General features: G+C 35.6%; 1 protein-coding gene across 1 annotated transcript in view; it reads left to right on the top strand.

Moving 5' to 3' along the window:
* Positions 1–23362, top strand: part of LAMA2 (laminin subunit alpha 2) — a 607678-nt gene that overhangs the window by 541847 nt on the left and 42469 nt on the right. The window contains exons 45-51 of the mRNA XM_049695645.1: positions 1012–1155; positions 2163–2296; positions 4150–4309; positions 7279–7403; positions 11658–11820; positions 12499–12643; positions 18944–19082. Of these exons, the coding sequence (XP_049551602.1) occupies positions 1012–1155; positions 2163–2296; positions 4150–4309; positions 7279–7403; positions 11658–11820; positions 12499–12643; positions 18944–19082 (1010 nt within the window). The remainder of the gene's footprint in view (positions 1–1011; positions 1156–2162; positions 2297–4149; positions 4310–7278; positions 7404–11657; positions 11821–12498; positions 12644–18943; positions 19083–23362) is intronic.

The following is a 23362-nucleotide window of genomic DNA, read 5'->3' as shown; positions in this document are numbered from 1 at the left end:
TGATGAGAAAATGGAAATTCACCCCTAGTGAGGGCCAAGAGGCTTCCTGAAGCCTGAAGCCAGGAATTTGAATCAGTGACAGAAGTTTTGTATGTGTCTCCGCCTCCTACTTTGAACACTATCACTAACAAAGTAACAGAATCTCTCTGAGTCCAAACAACAATATTGCTGTCCTGAAAGTACCTTTTTGATAGTATACATGAACCAAAGAAAATTAAATGGAATAATCAACTAGTGTTATTTGTGATTGAAGAAAGGCTCCCTAAGTGTAAGTACAAATTGGTACAAACAGTGTCAGCTCTAGTCACATAGGAATTTCTATCTTAGCAATTTATAGTAATTTTTAAAGTACTAGTCAAAAGAAAAAGGAGCTGTTAAATACATTAGTAATGATAGTCACTGGAAATTGTTTCTGTTCCTTTTCCTGGTGACTTAATAAAAAGGTATAATTTATTCTGAAATGTATGTTCTGAGTAGAATGATTATTCTTCTTATTGTTAGAACATCTGGAACAAAATCTAGTTGGCCTCTTTCAACTGTAAGAACATGGCAGGGTAGGTAACCTCCTCTCAAAACCTAAAAGAAAAATGGTTTCCTACTTTAAGTGATACCAAAATCACTGAAATTTGAATTGTAAAATTTCATTAAACAACCTGAATGAAGATCTATACCATTAGCTTCATATAAAATCACCTCTTGAGAATGTTCCCCTATTCATAAAGGAGTAAGTTATGAAGGCAAGAATTTGTTAGTTGCATGCTTCAAAAAGTAGTGGCGTGCTAACAAGCCATGAGAGACTGTGAACAGCTCATTGTCAAAATACTGGTGGAAAGGTGCTCTTCTGTGCCCTCATTAATGAGTATAATGGGGTCTGCATATGGGCATTTAATGATACCATTTGCTGATGGAAAAATAACTTCAAAGAAGAGAAGATGATGGCTTTGTGATTGGGAGCTACTTCAAACTTTGAGAGATTTAGTCTTGGTTCTTTGTACCTCGTTTTTCTTAAAGATCAAAGTATCTGTGTCTTCGGGAGGTGACTGCATTCGAACATACAAGCCAGAAATCAAGAAAGGAAGCTACAATAATATCATTGTCAACGTAAAGACGGCTGTCGCGGACAACCTCCTTTTTTATCTTGGAAGTGCCAAATTTGTAAGTCTAACATTCAGCCTTTCTTTGGCCTACTGTGTATGTGTATAGTCAGAGGTTAATCCTGGTAGTGTGGGACATGTATAGAGTCTAATATAATGGTCCCAAAATTGAATAAGGTAGCCTTTCAGATTCTAAAACCTCAGAATCTTACCTCACCAAGTTCTGAAGTGTCAAATGAAGTTAGAAGGCAAATGAAATGAAAACTTTTTACAGTGTTTAGGCATATCTGCTTTCATTTGTGAGTATACCAGCATTTATTTTTGAAGTATATTTTCAGATCCAGCTATTTAAGAAGAAAGATTAATAGGAATGAGGCTTTTTAAACATTTTTCTCTAACTAAGAAATTACAATGAACTTTCATGTGAAATGAAACTGAAAATTGTGTACTATTTCTTACCAATGAAAACTCTTCTGATTCATGTTGAATTAATGACTCAAACTGAAATAACAGAAATTGTATCTAGAAGAGCTCACCTCAAACTTCTAATTCCTTTCATTTGACCCATTTGACTTTATACACATGGAGACCTTCCAAAATGAACAAGACTTTTCAACAGACCACTTATCACATAAATCAATACTTGGAAATCAGGTGAGAAATTTTGGATCACCTTGGGCGAAAAAGCATACCTGGCCCCTCAAAAACGTCAGTGCCCATGGTGAAAACAATGAATTCTGAACCCAAATATTTGTGTTTATCTCTACCACAAGTATCAGTGCAAGAAAAGATATTTGTCTCAATGTTAGACCTAATTAGAATTGGTTGAATTAACACATTTGCCTCAGCACTATGAACATGTGTATGGACATTGTATTGTAACGATACAATAATAAAGTATTATTTAATCGTAGAAATAATAGATCATATTATTTGGGAATCTTTATTGTGAGGCTTCTAATTATTTCATATATCTGAAAATGGTACCTGTTGAAAAGACTCGGCTGGCTTCCTCTTTCAGGGTGCCTTACATCTGATATCTATTGTTTTTGTGTTTCTCTGCACTAGATTGACTTTCTGGCTATAGAGATGCGTAAAGGCAAAGTAAGCTTCCTCTGGGATGTTGGATCCGGGGTTGGACGTGTCGAGTATCCAGATTTGACTATTGATGACTCATATTGGTACCGTATTGAGGCATCAAGGTAACTAACTCAATAGAAATTAAGATCATTGACAGAATTTTGAAGTAGTTTCCTAGTTTATAAGAAAAATTTTATCTCTGTTTCAAGAAGGTAGCTATGTAGGTACGCACACACATATATACGAACGTTATATATTATATACATGTATAAGTGTGTGTGAATGGTACCTTTGTAGAACATGTTAGGAATTGACAGATCTTCAAGGTATTGAACAGAATGACTGGTCCTTTTTGGCCCCCTCATCTGGTTGTCCTGTAGAAACTTTGAGGTTAAGTTGTTTTCTGTTGCCCTTATTCAGTACAATCCAGAGCCTAAGAGGTGCCATTGGTATCTGTCTTTGGTGCAAAGTGCCTCTTCTAGTCTACACAGCAGTCTTGGCTACAGGTGGGTGCAGTATCTAAATGCTGGCATGAATATAAAATATGTCAGGTCCACACTACTTGTGGGAAGGAATAGGAAATTGATTAATTCTATCCTTGATGCTTTAATTTAATTAACTTCTAACAGTGTACAGATTACTTGTAGAATCCATTCTTGTCCTCAATACTTCCTCTTCATTTTCTCCTCTTCTTTTTCTAATTCCCAACTACCTACTAAACACAAAGCAGCTAACAGTCAAGAGGTTTTGTTAAAGGCCAAGGGAAGTTGATCAGAGATGGGTAAAGAAGACTTGAAGATCTGGTGATTGTTGAATCTAGGTGATAGATACATAGAGTTTCATTCTATGGGTGTACATGTTTAATTTTTTCACAATTAAAAGTTTAAAAAAAACTTAATGAAAAGAAATATCTTCAATTCCTTTTTAAGATCTTAAATAAAAGTGTGTGTGTGTGTGTGTGTGAGGGAGAGAGAGGAGAGAGCAACAGATAAAATGCTTACATGTGTGATGGTGGGGGAGGGATTAAGTACTTTATTGGGCTTAAGAATACTTATATTTGCAAAGTACAGTTCTTCTATTAGAAAAGATGTATTCTTTTAAAGAAGAACCTTATTTATAAATTCATTCTATTGTTTCTACATATTTCAGTTAATACTGCACCCTCAAAGATAAAAAGATTACCAAAATGAGACAGTAGGGAGAGAAATATGACAAAGTTTTGTTATGACTGCTTGTCTCCGGAAAAAGATCAGATTTTCATGTTTAATAACTCATGGGAACCAATCATTTAAAAAAAGAAAATGAAATACAATAATAATAGCTTCCAAAAGTCTATTAATTGAATCTAAATGTGAAGTTCTTCTGTACAATTTGTATACACAACTCTGTAGCCTGGATTTTATAGTGTACACATTAAGATGGTGTGCCAAACAATAAATGATGCATGATTCCAGGAAGACTACTTCAGCAAATTTGGATCCAAGATAATCAGGGATTTTAGGAGAAATTATGCAGTTTATAATGCAGAAGCGTGGCTTATTTGGGGTTCACTTGCTGAATTAAATTAGACTGAATGAAGTAATATAAACTTGTTTAAATAGTCCATGTAGGTAAATAGCATATTGTTTTGTAAAGCAAGAGGAAAAAGACTTTCCATTTAACCAACAGCAATTCCATCAGCTGATTGTTGCTGTGTCATTTCCTATCTATCACCGGACACATTCAGAATCAGGGTAGATTGCTCAGTGGTCCTGGTTGAATCTGATGGTAAACGTATAGCAGAGAGCAGATTCTGGGTTTTGATTTTCAGCTTAATGAATCTGGAATGTTTGAAGCTAAACACCCAGCTATCTCTTAAATATTCCAAAACAAATCTCTACATTTTATATCTTTTAAATCTGAAGTGACCAGAAATGTGATACCTACTTCATTTTCTGTATTTTCTTTCATTTCATTTCAACACGTACCCTGGAAGAACTGGGAGAAATGGAACAATTTCCGTGAGAGCTCTGGATGGACCCAAAGCCAGCATTATGCCCAGTACATACCATTCAGCGTCACCTCCAGGGTACACTATTCTAGATGTGGACGCAAACGCAATGCTGTTTGTTGGTGGCTTGACTGGGAAATTGAAGGTAATGTGTTGTTCTTCCCCATTCTGTTTATTTAATCTCTGCAGACAATTCCTGGCATGATGACTTTGGGCAAAGACATGATAAAGCACTGCAAAAACTTGACCACTTTTTACTTAATTTGTTTTTATGAAAACATGAATATATTTTGAGTAAGAATTTTCTTCCTTGAATATGCAATCTGGAAGCACAGTCTTTTTAAACCTATGTGTATTTACTTAAACAGTTGTTGTTTTGCCCTCATCTGTGGCATCAATTTTTTGATATTTTAGTTGCCTCAAGAGCAAAGTGTTTTCTAAAGATACCTCATTTTCTGAATCAATTTATGATTTATTGATATAAAGTGCTATAAAGTTCAAACTCACATCTAATTAAAAGATTTATGAATACCTTGGGAAATATCACAGGAGCCATAAGCCTTCAGATCATGATCCGATTTTTAAAGTTTTCAAGTTGCTCTTCTCATTCTTACCGAGTAATGCACTTAATATTCATAATTGCTTTGTGACAGGTCCTTATGCATTTCAGATTGCAAAGTGCCTGCATTTTAAAGAAGCTCGTGTTGATTAAATGGAGTTAGGTGTTGGAAAACGACCTGTGGGTGAGATGTAAGAGCACAACCAAGTACAATGTGTAATCCTGGGTCTGGCAGAATCATCCTGGGATGAGATTAGTCAGAAAATGTGAAAAGCCAGGGTGACCCCAAATTTATGAGAACTCAACCTTCATATACAGTGAGGTTGTTTTATTTGCTTTGTGTATGAGATGTGACTCTAAAGTATTGGAATGGATTCCACAGCTACACACTAAAATCATCCTCATTTCTTAGAGCTGCATATAAATATATATGGTACATCGTAATATATAGTCATTCTGCCAACTTTCTTTCCTCCTCAGAAAGATAAATATAGGGATAGCACCGAGTAATACAAAAAAAACATGAATTTTGAAATTAAATCCAGGTTGAATTCCCTGCTCTATCACTTACTAAAATATGACCTTAGGCAAGTGACTTAACCTCTTGGGCTTCAGTTTCCTTAACTAGAAAGGGAGATAAAAGTATCTACCTTGCTTGCATATTGTAGGATACAATAATAAACTTCTATAATATTTATATAAGCCTTACTATTTGCTAAGTAATGTTCTAAGTAATTTACATGAATTAACAGTTTTCATAACAACCCAAAAATGTAGATAATATCCTCCTCATTTTATAGTTAAGGACTCTAAGTAAGAGAGAAGTTAAATGATTCACCGAAGATCACATAGCCATCAGTGGTGGAACTGGGACTTGAACACTCGTTACCAGGCACAAGAATCTCTACTCTTAATCACCACCCTTTACTACCTCAATGAATAGCGAGATTACATGCCTAAGATATGGTAGTCACACCTTAAATTGCACCTTAAATAATTCTTATTATTCAGATGTCACTAGACATAAAGAAACTTATTTATGCCAGTCTGAGGGGGAAAAAAAACACAAGCAAATGAAATCTACAGAAAATCTTCATCATTTTGGCCAAGAGTTTCAAGGCTTCTACCATACCAGAATATGAACCAAAAAACTGAAAACAAGTAATTAAATCAACATGCTAGTGAAAATTCAAAGGAGCAGGAAAATATCCCAAGTATAGTTTTTATGATGCAAGAAGGAAAAGCAAAAAGCAAGTACAATTCGCAAGTAGGATAATCAACCTCCAGAAAATTAAGAGAAGCTTCCACAGAAGACAGAGAATTCCAAGGACTGTTCCTGACTTGTATTTGTCAGTGTCTGACAACATTCCTTCTCCATGGCAGTGCCCCACTTGATCATAACGGTAGGAAGATGTATGTGTTGATGAGTTTAACCTAAAATTATAACTATAAATGTTTAACTACTCAGTGACTATCTTCTAGTTTTTCTAAAATCCAAACATATCAATTCACTTTTTCCTTCCAGGTTATTCAGATAAATGTGGATTCACCTTGGCAAAGTGCTTCTAAAGTTGTAGAATTGTAATATATTGACGCTAAAAGGAGTAGTTGTTCAAATTACAGCAAGGTTCTCTAGAGTGGATCGGATCATTCCCCTCCTTCTTGACTGCTAAATACCCAGAACTGACATGTACACACTGCTATATTTAAAATAGATAACCAACAGGGACCTACTATATAGCACATATATTTTGTAATAACCTAAATGGGAAAAAATTTGAAAAGGGATAAATGTATATGTATAACTGAATCACTTTGCCGTACACCTGAAACTAACACAACATTGTTAATCAACTATGCTCCAATATAAAATAAAAATTTATAAAAGACCTTCCCCTGTGAGAATGACACCAGAGTTGTCATTCAACAAATATTTATTGTGCCCCTATTCGATGTCGGGCTCTGTGCTGTGTATGCCTGCAAACAACAACAACAACAGGGACCCTTCTCTTATAAATTTACTCTGTCCCTTCATTCTCCTGCCCTAGAAACCTACTTGGGTGTAAAAGGAAATGAAAAATTGGGGACAGCAGTATCATAGGGTAATCAATATGCAAGCTTTTTTCCCCTTTATGTAGTCAGTATGTACCCTTTCTCGTAAATCTCCTCAGTGGATAGGAACACTTACTTTTATGAAACACCTTCTCTGTGCCAGGCACTGAATGTGGTACCATAAATAAATTCTCTTAGTTAATTCTCCTAATAATCTCATGTTACAGACCAATAAAAAAAATAGAATCTCAGAATAAGCAGTTTACCTAAGGTCGGAAGCTTGGAGTGTTTATTTACTAATGGTGATAAACTGGTAAAGCACAGAATAACCAGGATCCATGAGGATATTATATGGTTAAAAGATGGATACGTACACAACCAAGACTTTCACAAAGAGTAGATAATAACTACTCCAGATTCTGCTACTCATATAATAACTCTCATGGGTACTCTTAATTTTTTTGTGAAATTCTAAATTCTAACAAATACGTTTCTCTCTTCAGAAGGCTGATGCTGTACGTGTGATTACATTCACTGGCTGTATGGGAGAAGCATACTTTGACAGCAAACCTATAGGGTTGTGGAATTTCCGAGAAATAGAAGGTGACTGCAAAGGATGTACCGTCAGGTTAGTGGAGAGGAGGACTCTTCCAAGGTCTATCAGGCCTGTGTATCACAAAAGCTTTAATTTTATTGTGCAGTGTTCTATTATCATGTCGATGATATACAACAAGTTTGAAGTGATTGTGTTCAGAGGTGGATTTACCAGGAAGCTAAGAAACTTTAAGTCCCCTCCCTCACTTGTGCAGGCACTTTCCAAGGATTTGGGAGGTATCCTAGTACTTTGACATGGTCGTGTGTTTTTGTAAAATTTGCAAAGGTAAGACATTTTAGCCTCAATCAGTTAAGACTACTATCTCCTTCCACTCCAGCTTACCTTCATGTTCAGGAGGTGTTGCGTGTCTGTGGCTATTCTGTAGTCATCATTTATTTTTACTTAAGGAAAGGTCTCCCTAAACTGATTAAGCTTCAGGCCTCTCAGAGCCTGGATTCACTCTGCTTGTGTTTACAACAAAATATAGAACGATACTGCAGGTTTTATCTCCCACAGGATTTTTCAAATGACACACAGCATCATGTATGTGCTTTTCAAGTGGAAACCCATGGGACTTGGAGATTCTGCTTAAGAAGCAGAGGTCAAGATAAACCAGGAGAAAGTTTCATAATAAACATCACTAATTATAAGATAGAGGTTAGAATGTTGGAATTCAAAAATATTTAAAAAGCATATAAAGCATATATAAATATTCTTATATAAACCTGAATAGAGGATGTAAAACAATTAAGAAGAAATAGAGGATTTCTCTGCATAAAAAACTTAAAGCCCACTGATCATCTGAGCCTACAACAATTTTAATTATACTTAGTTAAAGCTATAAAATTTAAATTAAATACCTGGAAGCTTAATATATATACATAGTAACTCTAACATCATTAGGTGCTAAGGAGTTTATATTTTTTATTTCCAGTATAAAGGGAACATGTACATTGTTAGGACCTAAATTCTCCATTAATGTAGCAGAGTATACTTCACATTTTCTTCTCAACATCTCTAGAGTTTTATAGAAGAAAGTAGCCCAAAAATATTCCCTCTCCAAAAGTTTTAACTTTCATCTTTCTACTTTTTTTTGGTCATCATGGACTTTTCAGTATGGCATTGAGGACAGTTTGAAAGCCTGATCCATTCATAGTTTAAAGTGGTTTTGTTAATAATCTTCAATAAAATCTAATATAGAATGTTGTATGTAAAATTCTTTCAATACAAGGACAATGAGCTCTACATTAATATTCTGCTACTCACAAATCAACACCAACTTTTCCGTAAACATTTCTTTGGTAAATTTCTAAGTAGGATTTTCCAAAGCTTATTATCAAACAAACGTCTGAAGTATTTAAATGTCCTTTCAGCAGTGCATGTTATGTGTTAAGACTGTAGCATCACTAATTATCAATTCTGCAAAGATCTTGGGCCTTCATTACATAAAGTATTATATGAATTAATATAATTATAATAGGCTAAAGTTCTACATTTACTGAAATAATTCCTTATTTTAAAAATTCCTAATATACGTTTTTGAATTATACTAATATTTTGATCAAGAATGTTACTGTTTTTGTGAGTGCTCTGATTACAAAGTCACATAAATTTTGAGTGGCTTGCCCTAGCCCTATTTTTCCGTAAGCCTTGGTAATTTTAGGAAAAATGTTTTAGAACTCCTGGTGTTTGTTTTCTTTTCAGGAGAACATATAACACATTTTAACATAAAATTAATGGTTGCACTTTTAGAGCAGAAATGGTAAAATGGGGGAGATGAAATAGACAAGGCTACAATCTTGGAATGTGAGTTTTAGAAATTTGCACTTATTCAGTAGTCAGTAGAAAGGATATAATTTTTGTAATGTTTTAGAAAGGAATATCTGTCAGGGCTATAAAAAAAGTGTATCTTATTTTTCTTAAAAAATAGGGAAAAAACTGCTATAGTAAAATGTATTTAGCTGAACACTGAAACAATGATGAAATATTAATATACTAAACTTCAATATTCATCTAGTTCTATGGTTAACAAGCTTTACATGGAAGAGCATGGCTGTTCCAAATAGCATAATTAATCTTTCCTAACTTGACCAGAAATCCAGGTTCAAAAGAGAAACAAAAGGCAAGTTAAGAAGCTTAGCATTTATTAATTAGAAAAGAATTGTCGCTCTTCCTGGTAAATGTATTGAAAATGAATAGGAAAACTCTAGCATAATGTTAGATGTTGAAATATTGAGTCTATACCTGGAAAGATTCATTTTTCCCCCACCTCCAAGTCAACAATTTGAAGCCAGATTTACCGGTTTTAGCTAATGAATTAAATGAAGTAGGCTGATTTTCATCTGTATGTTTTGCTATTCTTGTACAAAACTCTTGCTCGAAGATTTGCCTGCTGCTTGAGTAGAAGCTCTAATAGGGTTGGAGTAGATCTAACCCTTTCGTCTCAGAGTGGAGACACTGAAACCTGAGGTGTTAAAGTGACTTCTGAAATTCCACGTCAGACTCCAGGGTACCTGCCATCTACTCTGCTATTTTTTCGATCGTGTGTTGAGGAAATTAATAGATTAAGGGCATGAGAACACTAGGATACAAATATCCCAGGGTTTCCGTACGAGGAAAATAAAATGTGATATATATTTTTTTATTCCAGTACCTCTCCTGACATTATATATGAAGTTTTGTATTTTTTTCTCTTCATTTTGTGAGTAACAATGCACTGGGCCAAAGCACTCAGGAACGTGTCAGTGGTGACTCTCGCACCCTATTGTCACTGGTAGCATGGCAGTATATAATGCAAAATCCTAGGATTTGAGAACCTCATGGAACTTCTCCTTAGTAGATGCTACATTACATTTTCTTATCTCAAATGTGGTGCTCTAGATTTTAATGGATTTGTTATAATGATGAAGGAAGGCCAAAATTATTCAGCTGATTTATTCACATAAATTATATTGTTAATAGGCTGATTTAGTCCCTCAACCTTTCAGTGAACATGTTTCATGAATATTGAAAAAGCATCTTTTAAGGGCACATTAGAAAAAAAAATATATGGCATCATCTGATCTTATACCTATTTAGATGTATCTTAAATTTACAAAAACCTGACTGTGAAACGCATAGTTAAGACTCTTCCCTTCCTTTTGTCTTCAGAGTTTTATTTCTCCTTTTCCAGAAACAGAGAGAAAGCCAACTTGTCTAAAATGAGTAACAGTTCCTCCTCCTCAAGGCCATTAATGTTTATACCCTATTATTTTTCTCATTAGCCAAGGTTGCATGCAAATACTATTCTAACCTCTTGTTATTTTATGAGATTACTATAATATTTCTCATATCTCCTCTCTTCTCAAGTTAATACAACACTCCAATTTCACAGATTCAAATAAAAGCTAATACGCAGATAGTTAAAGTTTAAAAATATCTCCACAATCAAAACTTACTCTGTTAACATCAATTAGATAAGATAGATAGATGATAACTTTTCATTTGAAAAAAAATCTTTTTAAATGTTATATTTACAAGACTTATCTTAGATATTCATTAATTATTCAACCAATATTGATTGAACATATATTCTCTTTGAGGCAATTTGCTTTACTAATATCCCTTTCATTCCACAAATATCTACCAGATTCTGCTATTAGCCAAGTACCACACTAGATGCTGAGTTTGTGCCTGGCATGGAGCCTGGCCCATAATCTCTACTTGGTTTCATAGAGCTTACATCCTGGTGAAGAAGACAGATCAACAAACATACATAGTTAGAGGAACCCTTCATTATCTGAATCTAATCTGTCCCAGAAAATCCTACTGCATAGCAAGACTTCAGAGAATAGAAGCCTATATCCTGGTACAGCTTTTTTTTTTCTTACAACTTTAAGTTAGTACCTTTCAATCACCTTCACTCTTCAGCCAACCCCTACTCCCTATTATGTTATGGATTTGGGAAATGTAATAATGCATTCTCAGCCCATTCCAAAATCCCACTAGTTCACACCACTAAAATACACTTAAACACTAATATAACTAGCCACCAAGCACTTCAGCAAAAGTAGTTAAAACATCAATGACCTAGTAATTGAACACCTAATGAAGTCAGGTGAGAGATGGTGGTTACTTGGTCTGATGGTGGCAGTAGAGCTGGAGAGAAGGGGGAAGGATGGAAGATGTATCTGGGATGGTTCCTGCCCTACAACAGCCTACAGTCCAGTCTCAGAAGACAGTGTGATGTATTGAATACTGATGGACCAAGTAGACATCGTCTGATTCATATGAAATGTCTCTCTTCAGTCCGCAGGTAGAAGATAGTGAGGGGACTATTCAGTTTGATGGAGAAGGCTATGCATTAGTCAGCCGCCCCATTCGTTGGTACCCCAACATCTCTACTGTCATGTTCAAGTTCAGGACATTTTCTTCAAATGCTCTCCTGATGTACCTTGCCACACGAGACCTGGTAAAGATTTGCACAGCTGATCTTTCATGACTGAAAATATGTTTGCTTCTTTTCTGTAAGGTTCCAGTGCAGTTATCAGTTTTGTTGAATTATCAGTTATTGTTCAAAGGAGTCTGGGATGGCTGTGTAATGCCCAAGAGTGGTGCATAGTGTTTATATATTTCCATCAGTAACTTTAATTACAGATACAATTTAATTTTTATTTATTTTCAGTATAACTCCCTTATAATCCTTTAAGAGAAGCACCCAGTAAAGATTCCCCCGGTATGGAAACATGCAGCAGAAAAACTATTCCTTAGTCTTCTTCTAGAGACCCAAGTCAAAAGGTTGTTCTAAATAGCCTCATTATTTTTTCCAGGTCAATATTTCTTAGTAAATTCTTTCAGGAAATGTACTCTTTAGTTTGCTTAATATGTTTTCAAAGGAACCCAATTTTACTCCTGTCATAAAAGGACACATCCTAGTAATTTCGTTGTGACCATTTGCACCATAATATCACACCCACAAACATTCACAAAATAGTAACACCAATTCTGTATCCAAAAATGGATTTCAATTACAGATCAACACAGTCAGTAATTTAGCCATAAAGCCCTATTATAAACTCCACAAAGAAAATGAATACTCATATATTTCTCTGTGTATCTAATCACTGGTGTGTTTTTACTCTATTAATAGAAAGATTTCATGAGTGTAGAGCTCACTGATGGGCACATAAAAGTCAGCTATGATCTGGGTTCAGGAATGGCTTCCGTTGTCAGCAATCAAAACCATAATGATGGGAAATGGAAATCATTCACCTTGTCAAGAACTCAAAAACAAGGTGAGTTTCTATAGTAATAATGCACTCAGAGCCTTAATCATGCTATCCAAAGCTCCCACGTACCTAATCACGAGGAAGACCCTGTCTGTTATCTTAGGTACTCACAAATTCTGTGAAAAATTGATAAGTCATTTCTTTGGCTTAGCTTATAGGTGGTTTGGGTTAGACATGACTGATTGAAGAGCCAAATGGTTCTCTGTCATTTTCTTTTGAAACTGAGAGCTTAATTTGAAAGCATAAAACTGTCTTACAACTTGTAAAATTATATCCTGTAGTAGACTTGAAAATCTTGTGTGCTTTCCTTTTCTTCCCATTTTGCCAAGATGTTTCCTTTAGAGTGGCCCACAGGTAGAATTTGTAGCGGGGATAGAGCACAGCTACCAGTTCTTTATTTTTTGAAAATGCCAAAAATTTGTGTGTGTGCAAGTTAATAATTAATAATAATGTAACATTTTTATGATTCCAGGACATTTTCAAAACACTTTCACAAACATTATTTCATTTGCTCATGAAGCAGGTATTTTGTTCTGGTTTACAGAAAGGAAAGTGTAGACTCCAACTTATATGTGGTCCCAGACATATATACATAAGATCTCACAACCAAGACAGAAATCCGAGCCTATTAGGTCTTTGCGGACTGCTATTTTTATCTTAGTATAATTCCGCTAATTCTATGTACTATGGCATTACCAATATCTGCAAATGAAACTTAGATTCTTCTGTTTATATAATTAGACTTCATTCATTTTGAACATGCCAGTGTGACATTTCATGAAAATTTAGGTATAACTTTGCACCGTCTTTCATTCCTGCACTTAACATATATCTGCCAAGAACCAAGTAAATACTCTGCAAGAGCTAAGTGAAGTCTATAAGTCCTTGTCTTTATGGAACTTGCAGTCTAATGGGGGAGATGGACAAGTCAGTCAACGGTTAGAGAGTAGAAATCTAATTGTCATGTAGAGATCTGCAGAGCAGGCTAGGAATCTCAGAAGAGAGAAACGTCAAAGTCAAACCCAGAGGTCAGCCCCCAAGGAAGCACCCTGAGGCATGAGCAGGGGCTGAGGAGTACTCTGGGTGAAAAGCACCTTTGGACAATTCAGAGAGGTGAACATTGTATGAAAGCCTCAAGGGCTCAGTGAGCATAATACATCATTATACATCTTGTTCCAACTGCTTTTCCTTGGAACAGGAAACCCTGGAGAAACTCCTCAGTTTGGACAAAAACTGGTTTTGCACTCATAAAATAAATTGGAATACTGTTGTCTGTATACATTGTTCCCGAGTGAGTTACATTTGCGTGTTAGAGGCTCGGCACAGTAGTTAAGAAGAATGTTTAACTTTGTTTGATCCAACACTTCCCAGACTTCTTTGATCACCAGAATCCTTCCATGCCATAGTAGCATTGGCTGAACACACTTTGGGAAATGCTTGAGGAACTACAAGTCAATCCATAGGCTAACAGGACGAATGTTGGCAGAAAATTATCAGACGAAGCTGGAGAGAATACAGTCAGTTTATAAAGGGCCTTATGAGCTAAACTAATGAGTTTCAACTCTTCCTGAAATCAATGGGGAACTACTAAGAGTTTTAATCAAGAATGTGACACCATCAGATTTGTGTTTTAGTAAAGTTTCTTTAGCAGCAAGCTGGAGGGTAGATGGTGACAATTTCAGATGCTCCTGCAGTCTGCAGGAAAACGAAGGGAGGAGCAAGGAGAAGGGAACCATGAGAATGGATAGGAAAGAATGGAGTTGAAAGATATTAAACATTTTAAAATTGAGGAGCTTTATGATATACTCAATGCAGAGAGTAAGATTTTTTAAAAAAGGAGATCAAAAATGATTCCTTTTTTTTTTCCTTAAAATAACAGAATATTTCAGTGCCATTTACCAAGCTATTGGATACAGGAAAAATGCAGCATAGTTTTTTAGAAAAGATGCTGAGTTCTATTTTGGATGTGCTGTATTAAAGGTACTCTTAGTATCCTTAGCAACCTAAGGAAGCTGTGTAATTGACAGGCAATTAGTTATGCGTATCTGAGGATTAGCAGAGTTGTGGGGCAGAGATGGATAGCTACAAAGCATCCTCATGTTTTAAATCATTGTACCTTAATAGAGATGAGAAAAACAAAACAGTCATATCTAGAATAAGGTGATCCAAAGCCCTTGAGCAAACAGCAATATTGAAGCAGTATAGTAAAGGAAGAGCCCACAAAGGGAGCTATAAGGAAATAATCAGAGAAAGGAGAAATAAGAAATGGAAATTTTCAGGTTAAACTGGAAGCAGGGTGACCAATTAGGTACAATAGTAGTTCAGACAGATGAATGATGGCTTGAAATAAGAGTTGCAGTGGGACTTGACAGTAAGGAAATGCAAAATGAATCCACATGTGATACCACTATACGGTTACTAGAATGTCTAAAATTAAAAAGACTGAACATACCCAGGGCTGGCAAGGATGTCAAGTAAGTGGAATTCTTATACACTGCTGACGAGGATGTAAATTGGTACTGCCACACTGGAAAACAGGTTGGCAGTTTCTTCAAAAGTTTAATATAGACCTGTCACATGAAACAACCAATCCACTCCTAAGTATTCACCTAAGATATGTGAAAGCATATATCCGTACAGAGACTTGTACCAGAAGGTTCATAGCACCTTTATTTGTGATACTCAAAAAAACAAAAAATAAACATCCATCAGCAGGTGAATGGATATACAAATTGTTGTACATGCACACAATGGAATAGTATTTAGTGGTTAAAAAAATGAACTATTAATTTGCACACAAAATGGATTAATAACAAAATAATTTTTCTGAGTAAAAGAAGGCAGACAAAAAAGTACATTTATGTGAAATTATATAGAAAACATAAACTAACATATGGTCACAGAAAGCCGATAGAGGATATTTGTTGACTGGGTTTTGTAGGGAGGGACTGGAAGGAAGGATGACAAAAGGAAACTTTTGGGGTGATGGATATGTTCATTTCTTGACCGTGATCATTTCATGGAGGTATAGAGATCTCAAAACTTGTCAAATTGTACATTTTTAAATATGGGCAAATTATACTATGTCAATTTTACTTCGATAAAAGTGTTTTTTTAAAAAAAGGACAGAGGGAGTTCCCTGGTGACCTAGTGGTTAGGATTCCAGGCTTTCACTGCCGTGGCTGGGTTTGATCCCTGGTCGGGGAACTGAGATCTTTCAAGCCGTGCAGCGTGGCCAAAAATAAAATAAAAATTGAAGATTAGAAAAAATAAATTTAAAAAATTTTAAGAAGGACAGCCATTAAAGTTATTTAGGAGATGAAATTAGTAGGGCTGTTGATTGGTAAGATGTGGAATGGTGAGGAGAAAGGATGACTCTAATTTAGGAGGTTGGGTGGGAGTCTTAGTGCCACCAGATAAAATAAATAATACAGATCTGGGAGGAAAAAGAGAACCATTTTAATTTGGAATATCAACTGGAGATGTATATAGTGACTCACCTGTTGAATGTGGATTTTTAGGCAAAAATCAGGTCCAGGCATATATATTTCTGAGTTGTCAACATATGGTAAGTAAATATAAACTTGAGCTATCCCGAGAGCTGAAACCTGACAAGTGGCCAAATGAAAGCACATTAGGGAACATCAGCGTTTCAGAAGTGTTCAAAGAAATAGGTCCTGGGGAAGGAGACTGAGAATGACGTTGGAAAGGCAAGAGAAGCTTGGAGAAGTTGGCATTATGGAAGTCAAAGAGGAAAGTTCTAGAAGGATGGAAATTTTAACCTCACATACTGCATAGATATGGATTAAGATAAGGATCAAAGGACCCCATTGGGTTTGGTTGTAGGGAGGGCACTGTGGATTTTAGCAAGATCAGAATGCATGGAATAGTGGGACAGGAACTCAAGTAAGGCCATTGCTCCTTTTCAGATACCAGATTAGTTGCTTTATTCTCAGCTAGTTTGTAAAAGCCACTGTCCCTTGAAATTCAAATACACTCCTTCAGGAGGGATTCCCCACCTTCCCTGAGAGACAGTTAGTGGAACCACAGTCACTAATAGAAGTGCTTCCTATCCCCTCGAGTGCATTGATATGGATGCAAGATTGATCATTTAGATTTTCAGTGGACTAAGAGAGGGAAGAAAAGAATTACCAAAGTAAAAACAATTCCTTTATAACAACTCCTTTATAGCATTGATTATAAAATACTTGTTAAGCCCCTACTCTGTGTCTAGTATTTAATAAAACCCTTATTTCCCTGCTTACCCATAAATGATGTCTGAACTCATCAACTCTAAAATTTTATGTTAATGGCTATTCTATAAGGGAAAGAAATAGGGCAAGAAATAAAAGCAAGTATTAGCATTCCATAGCAGAACCCACTTCATTGCTATCACTCATAAAGGATAGGGTAGAGTGCTTCCTTTAAATCAGTAAAAATATGCCATCCTCTGTCTCTCTATCAAAGCTAACACTTGGGCCAGTGAGTTTCAGTTCAATTGTGTTTCTGCTTTTTAATCCGTTTTTCTTAGAATGATTTCTAAAAATGCATATATTCACTCAGGGATAAGAAGGAAAGCTACCTCCAGTCTCTGGCTTGCCTGTGATAGAGAGAGAATCTCATTTTCACAGACACCATTAAAATACATACCAGGTCTGTAGAAAAAAAGACTATTTTCATGTTCCAGTCAACAGCCCTATATGAAAACTTCTTTGCTGATCTGGATAAGAAAGAATATGTATGAAAAATTTTTTATTTCAGCCACCAGTCTGGTCAAAAAGATATGTGTGTATGAAATTAATATGTGCTAGAAAGTAATTAATTTTTTAAATCTTAACTTGCTGAATATTTTTTTAATTGGGAACTTATTTTTGAGGTATTTTTTGTTTGTTTATTTTTACAAAATTCTGCTTTGAGGATTTGAGGTGTTAATAGGTTTAGGTATTTTATTTTGGACGCTTTTTATAAGGCAATTATGTTTGGTTTCATTGAAAATACTTCTTTTGAAATGGAAGGACTACAGATTACAATGGAATTTTCAGGTTTGATAGTTCTTTTATTTTTCAAAGAACGCTCTTCTAAAAGATGATGAGTTGAGAGAAAATAATAATGTTCCAGGGTCAAACAAACTTGGGAAATACTTGGTGCTCTGTGTCCCTCTTTTGGAGCATCCCATTACATATTAGCATGTTGAAAGATATGGGCAGCTATAAAATTAAGACATATGTTTAATTTTGCTTAACCCAGTGATTGTCATATTTATTTGACCCAGGAACATCCAAGAAACTAGTGTTCCAAAGAATAAACATTTAGAAATGCCCTTATAATCCATTGGTTCAAGTGGCCATCTTTAGACCCTTGCTAATCCAGATCTTATATCAGGCAAAGAGTTAGAGGCCAAATTTGTCATGTTAATGAACCAATGCCTCAGTATGCATCAAGGATCCAAAATATATTTAGCAGCTAAAGGCTGGGCCTAGGCACATATTATGGTGAGAAGGCACATAATTCAGAAGGAGCCTAGCTTGACTCTTAAGAATGAAGAGGGTAAAATCAATGAGAAAGTGTTCCCATCTGCTCTCTGAACAAAGCAGTTTAAACAGAGAAGAGCCTCTCTTTTTTCCTTTTTCCGTTCTATTTCTGAATTCTTATCCTCATCCTACTGGAAGAAACTTTAGAGACCTGAGAGAAAAGCAGTAAGGCATGAAGACGGTACCTCTCTCAAAACACGCAGCATCCCCCAACTAAAATGTAATTTACAATGGACGTGGATCCCATTATCTTGCAAAACAAACATTCCCATCTCTCCACTTCCATGCACAGCCACCTTATCAACATCACTCTGTGGATGAGCTTAACCCCAGTACTTCTGCGGACACTGAAATTTACAGAAGGAACCACAAATTCTGTATATTTCTAATGAATAATCTAATTTTTAATTAGATGTTTATCTTAGCATTAGTTAATTATATTACCCTATTTTCTAACTACCTATCTATATTATGGAAAGCTATGTCAACTGGTTCTCTGCTGTCCATCTACACTTCTTTCTTTTAACTTGATTAGTTTACCTTCACTGGTGTTCAGGCTGTTATTTTCGTGCTTTCTTTGTGGATCGTTTAACAACGTATTTATTGATGTTATTGTCGTTTCTGCAATTATTAAATAGCTGTATATAGTATATGTGCTTGAGAAAGTCAGTGTTAATTTGAGAATTAAAGTAAATTTATCTTGAAGGAACAGTGATGACATAGATGTGGTTGGTATTGTGCAAATAAAAAGTGAAACTTCCTCTTTCCTTTGCAGCCAACATATCAATTGTAGATATAGATACTAACCAGGAGGAGAACATAGCAACTTCATCTCCTGGAAACAACTTCGGTCTTGACTTGAAAGCAGATGACAAAATATATTTTGGTGGTCTACCAACACTGAGAAATTTGAGGTAATTTGGTGTATATTTAGAGCTAAGGATTAAGTTTTAATTAAATGGCCACTATGCTCACTAGAGTTCTGAAGTTTAATTACAACAGGAATGTCATAACCTTTAGTTGCAGAAAGGCCTAATCTAAAAATTCATGTTGCATGTTACAATAACACCACCAGGATTTAAAAACTAAAGATTAATTTGATATCTTTGTTGAAGAGATGTATGGGAATTACTGTTTCCCTTACAGTCACTGGATGAAAAGAATTATAAAAGTTATTAAAGGTAGAAACTGGAGTTGAATGTAATTGCCTTTCTCCTTGCACATTCACTGGAGATAACAGTGCACTGACATTGCTTAGTGTTCTAAAAATTAGTCAGTGTTCCAGGACACTGTGAGTATAACCTATTTTATGGCTAAGCACAAGCAATGATAATAATTTTGGAACTTTTTAATATGCCTGATGCTAAAGTGGTATTAGTTATTCTCGTGCCCATGTCAACATTTTTTAAAATTTCACGTATGTTTTTTAGAGAGCAGATAGGGAGATATATTTAGCTCGTAGTTTAACTAGTTCAAAAAATTAATAGAAGTAACTAAAAAGTGTCAGAAAATATTTCATGTGGTATTTAATTAGTTTCCTTCTTGTTATAAAACAACCTATAAGGAATACAAGTTATAGAGTATTTGGTGCTCAATAAATGTTAATTAAATCTAATTAGAATGGGATGAATTGATGTGGCTAACCCGTAAGAGTTTACTATAAATACAGACCACCATGTTTTTAATTTTTGTTTTGTTTAGTTTGTTACCTTTTGATGGTTGCAAAAGTCCTGTCTAGGTGTTTCTACTCTAAAAAGACACATTACGATAGGAAGTGTCTCAGAATAACTGAAAAGTACGGTGGTCAATTATTTTCATATTTCTCAAATGAGCAGTGGAAATTCAGTCTCATTTTATGATAGTGAGCATTCAGACAGAGGTTTGCTCCTCTCTGTATCTAAACTCATAAACCAGGCACCTGTCCAGTTACCAGTCTATCGGGGTATAAGTTGATAAGCTTTAATGGTGCAGATAAACTGGCTCTGCATTCATCTACATGATATTGCATTTGTATTAGGAATATAGATTTAAAGTGTCTGGTCAGAAAAATCACTGCAGATTAAATGTATTTGAATAGTGGCATAGTTATTACTCCAAAGTCCATTTATCCATTCAACAGGTGTTTGATGAGCATCTATTAATACTATGTTTCAGGTACTATTTAAATACTAGGGATCCAGCAAATTGTTCAAGGCTAAGATTTACTTTGCAAGATCACTAACTAAATTCTCTAGGAGTGAACTAAATGTACCCAGAATAAGGCTATCCAAAGGTGGCTTCATTTATCCTTGTGATAATGTAGCTTTAATTACCATAAAGTGATTTTTAGGAATTATCTACAAAAGTGTATATGTTAACTTCATTGAGATGGGTTTATGTATTAGTTTGCAGACTACATACCTGATGAGTCTTTACTGCCAAGATATTTTTACTCTCACAGTACAGCATTTCATAATTATAATATTTCTATGGCAGGGCACATTAGTTCAAAACAGCCTTTAGACATATATTTGTGACTAGTCAAGGAGCCATGCATTCATAGTTAGCTGTAGTTTTGCCTACAAACAGGATCTTAATATGATAAAGTACAAAAGATGTGATGAACATGAATTATTTTTATGTATATTAAGTTCAAATTAAGTTCAAAGAGGCAATAAGCTCTCCTTACAGGCTACTCATGAACACTACAGCATAGCAGCACTTGGGCATTTTCCCATTTGTAAGAATGATAAATATGAGTGCTTTAAATTCAATTCCAAAATTAAAATTTTCCAAGAGAATAGTGTGGGAGATGGTCACCGTTGGACTCTATTTTCACTGTAGTCAAGGGTATATGTCTGTTTTCTTTTCTGTTCGTGTTTTATATTCCTTTCCTTTGTAGATCTCTATGAAATGCTTTCTTTTTTAAAAGATTTATGATTAAGGTTTATTGTTTTACTAAATGAAAATGCAATTATAAGTAAATCATTTTTTTTCTCTTCCCTTTGACCTAGTATGAAAGCAAGGTAAAATTTAAATTTATGCATGCCTTCTTCAAGTGCATGGGTTGGGTAAATGTGGCTTCTTAGATAAAGCAGTGATGCAGAAGCAGAGTGACACCTATGCAGCTTTATTCACAGTACATTTCACGAACAAGTAGTGCATTCTGAGATAGTTCTCATGCTGCCCTTTGCTTATAAAAATGCTGCTGCTTCCCCACCATCACTGCAATTTGACTTGTTCACCAGCCGTGATGACAAAGTTGCTCTGCTTATTTGTTCAACCGCCCACGCACAGCGCCGCCAGGTGCACACATGCAGCAGCACACGCTAAGGGCAGCTGGACAGGTTTATGGGCGAAATCTAGCTCCGGGGAACAAACTGGTCTCTTGGGTTGAACCTCAGACTCTGGTCTCCCAGGTACCGTACTGTCTGCTGAACAATCAACCTGTGCTCCCAAATGCGTACTACTGCCTGGTTGCTTTTTGCAAGCCTGCAAATATGCAAGCGTTAACATGGCCCTTGCACCTCTTGACAAAGCTGCTTCTTTCTTGCCATGTTTATTTAGAATTTAGCTATGGAGTCAGTATTTCTCTGGAAATACTATATGTAAAACAAGTGTTTGCATTAATGACGAGGAAGCTTGCGGACAGTCATCCTAGCTTCTCAGGAGCATTTCAGTTCCTATTTGTAGGCAGGAGGTTTTAGCATGGACGTTGTAAGCAGCAGGCCCTCTGTAAGTGGCTGATCAAACTCTGGCTAGAGCTACAGCTGAGTGTTTTGGTATTTCAAAACCTAATGGTGCCAAATTTCCCGAAAGGACATAATGAAGCTGAGCTGATCTAAGAAATTTTTAAAGCAAAGGCTAGACTTTTAATACCAGAAACCAGACTATATAGAAATGAAAGTGTGAAAAAAACAATCCAAGTTGTTTAATCACGATACAGTTATAAGACCAATCAAGTGCTGTTTGCTGAGATGGCTGAAAAGCAGAGGTTGGCTTTCAGTGAAAATATATGCTAATAAAACTCTGGAATGACATTGTGTAGCTTTGTAATTTTGTCTCTGAGGCAAACAGAGGAAACAGTGGCCTGTGGTTTTCATTAGGAATCTGATCACCATATGTGATTACTTATACCCTGTGATTTTCATAATGTCGAGCTTGCTAAATCATTGTGTTTTGAAATGATTCTTTGTATTTCCCTGAAACAATGAAGTGTCTAACTTGTAGGAGTGATTTATTTTGTGTAGGAGTGATTGATAAGACCTCTGAGAAACTTGTGATAAATCAGTCTTCCTCTAAGCAAACATGGAAGCAAATGAACACTGAGAATGAAGTCTACCCATTTCCTTTACTTTATACAAGAAGAATATAAGCAAGATTCTCACTCTCCAGTTGGCATGTTTTTTGTGATAACCAGCTAATTGAACAGAAGGGGAAGACCTTGGGAACAAGTGGAAATGATCAAAGAAAATAAAACAGTCCCAGAGAGAGAGAAACAAATAGAACAAATACCCAGCATGACATAAATCACCTGATACACACTCCCAGGGTCTGATTTGCTTTCCTACCTGTTTGTCCTCATGTCATGTGTTTTTTATTAAGACAAAAAAAAGGAATCCTGCCATCATGGGACAGTGAGGAGAGAATTAACCATTATCCAAATAAATATAATATCTTGGTGTTGATTGGACAGTTTTTAGAGTTGCTTATTAACATTAAAAAAAGTGTTACTTTTTCTATTGTTGTTGACCTGCATTATTCAATATGGTAACCACTAGCCACAGTGGCTATTTAAATTTAAGTTAAAGAAAATTTTTTTAAAAATGGAACTTCCCTGGTAGTCCAGTGGTTAAGACTCCATACTCCCAATGCAGGGAGCACGGGTTTGATCCCGGGTCGGGGAACTAAGACCCTGCATGCCGCACGGTGCCGCCAAATAAATAAATAACAATAAAAATTCAGTTTCTCATTGGCACAAGCTACTTTTCAAGTGCCAGCAGCCATATATGGCTACTAATTACTGATTTGGACAGTGCAGAAAAGAATATTTCCATCATCACAGAAAGTTCTACTGGATAGTGCTGCTATAGATGAAAGAGGTGTCATCACCATTAATATCCTGCTAGCTTATGTTTATTGAGCACTTACTACGTGCTAGCAAGTTTATCCCTTTTTAAGAAGTAGTGAGCAAAAAGTAAACATTCAAGTGTCA

The sequence above is a fragment of the Orcinus orca genome, chromosome 12 (genome assembly GCF_937001465.1).
Source record: "Orcinus orca chromosome 12, mOrcOrc1.1, whole genome shotgun sequence".
NCBI lineage: Eukaryota > Metazoa > Chordata > Mammalia > Artiodactyla > Delphinidae > Orcinus > Orcinus orca.
The sequence above is the reverse complement of the archived record's forward strand: the minus strand, read 5'-3'. Positions and strand labels throughout refer to the sequence as shown.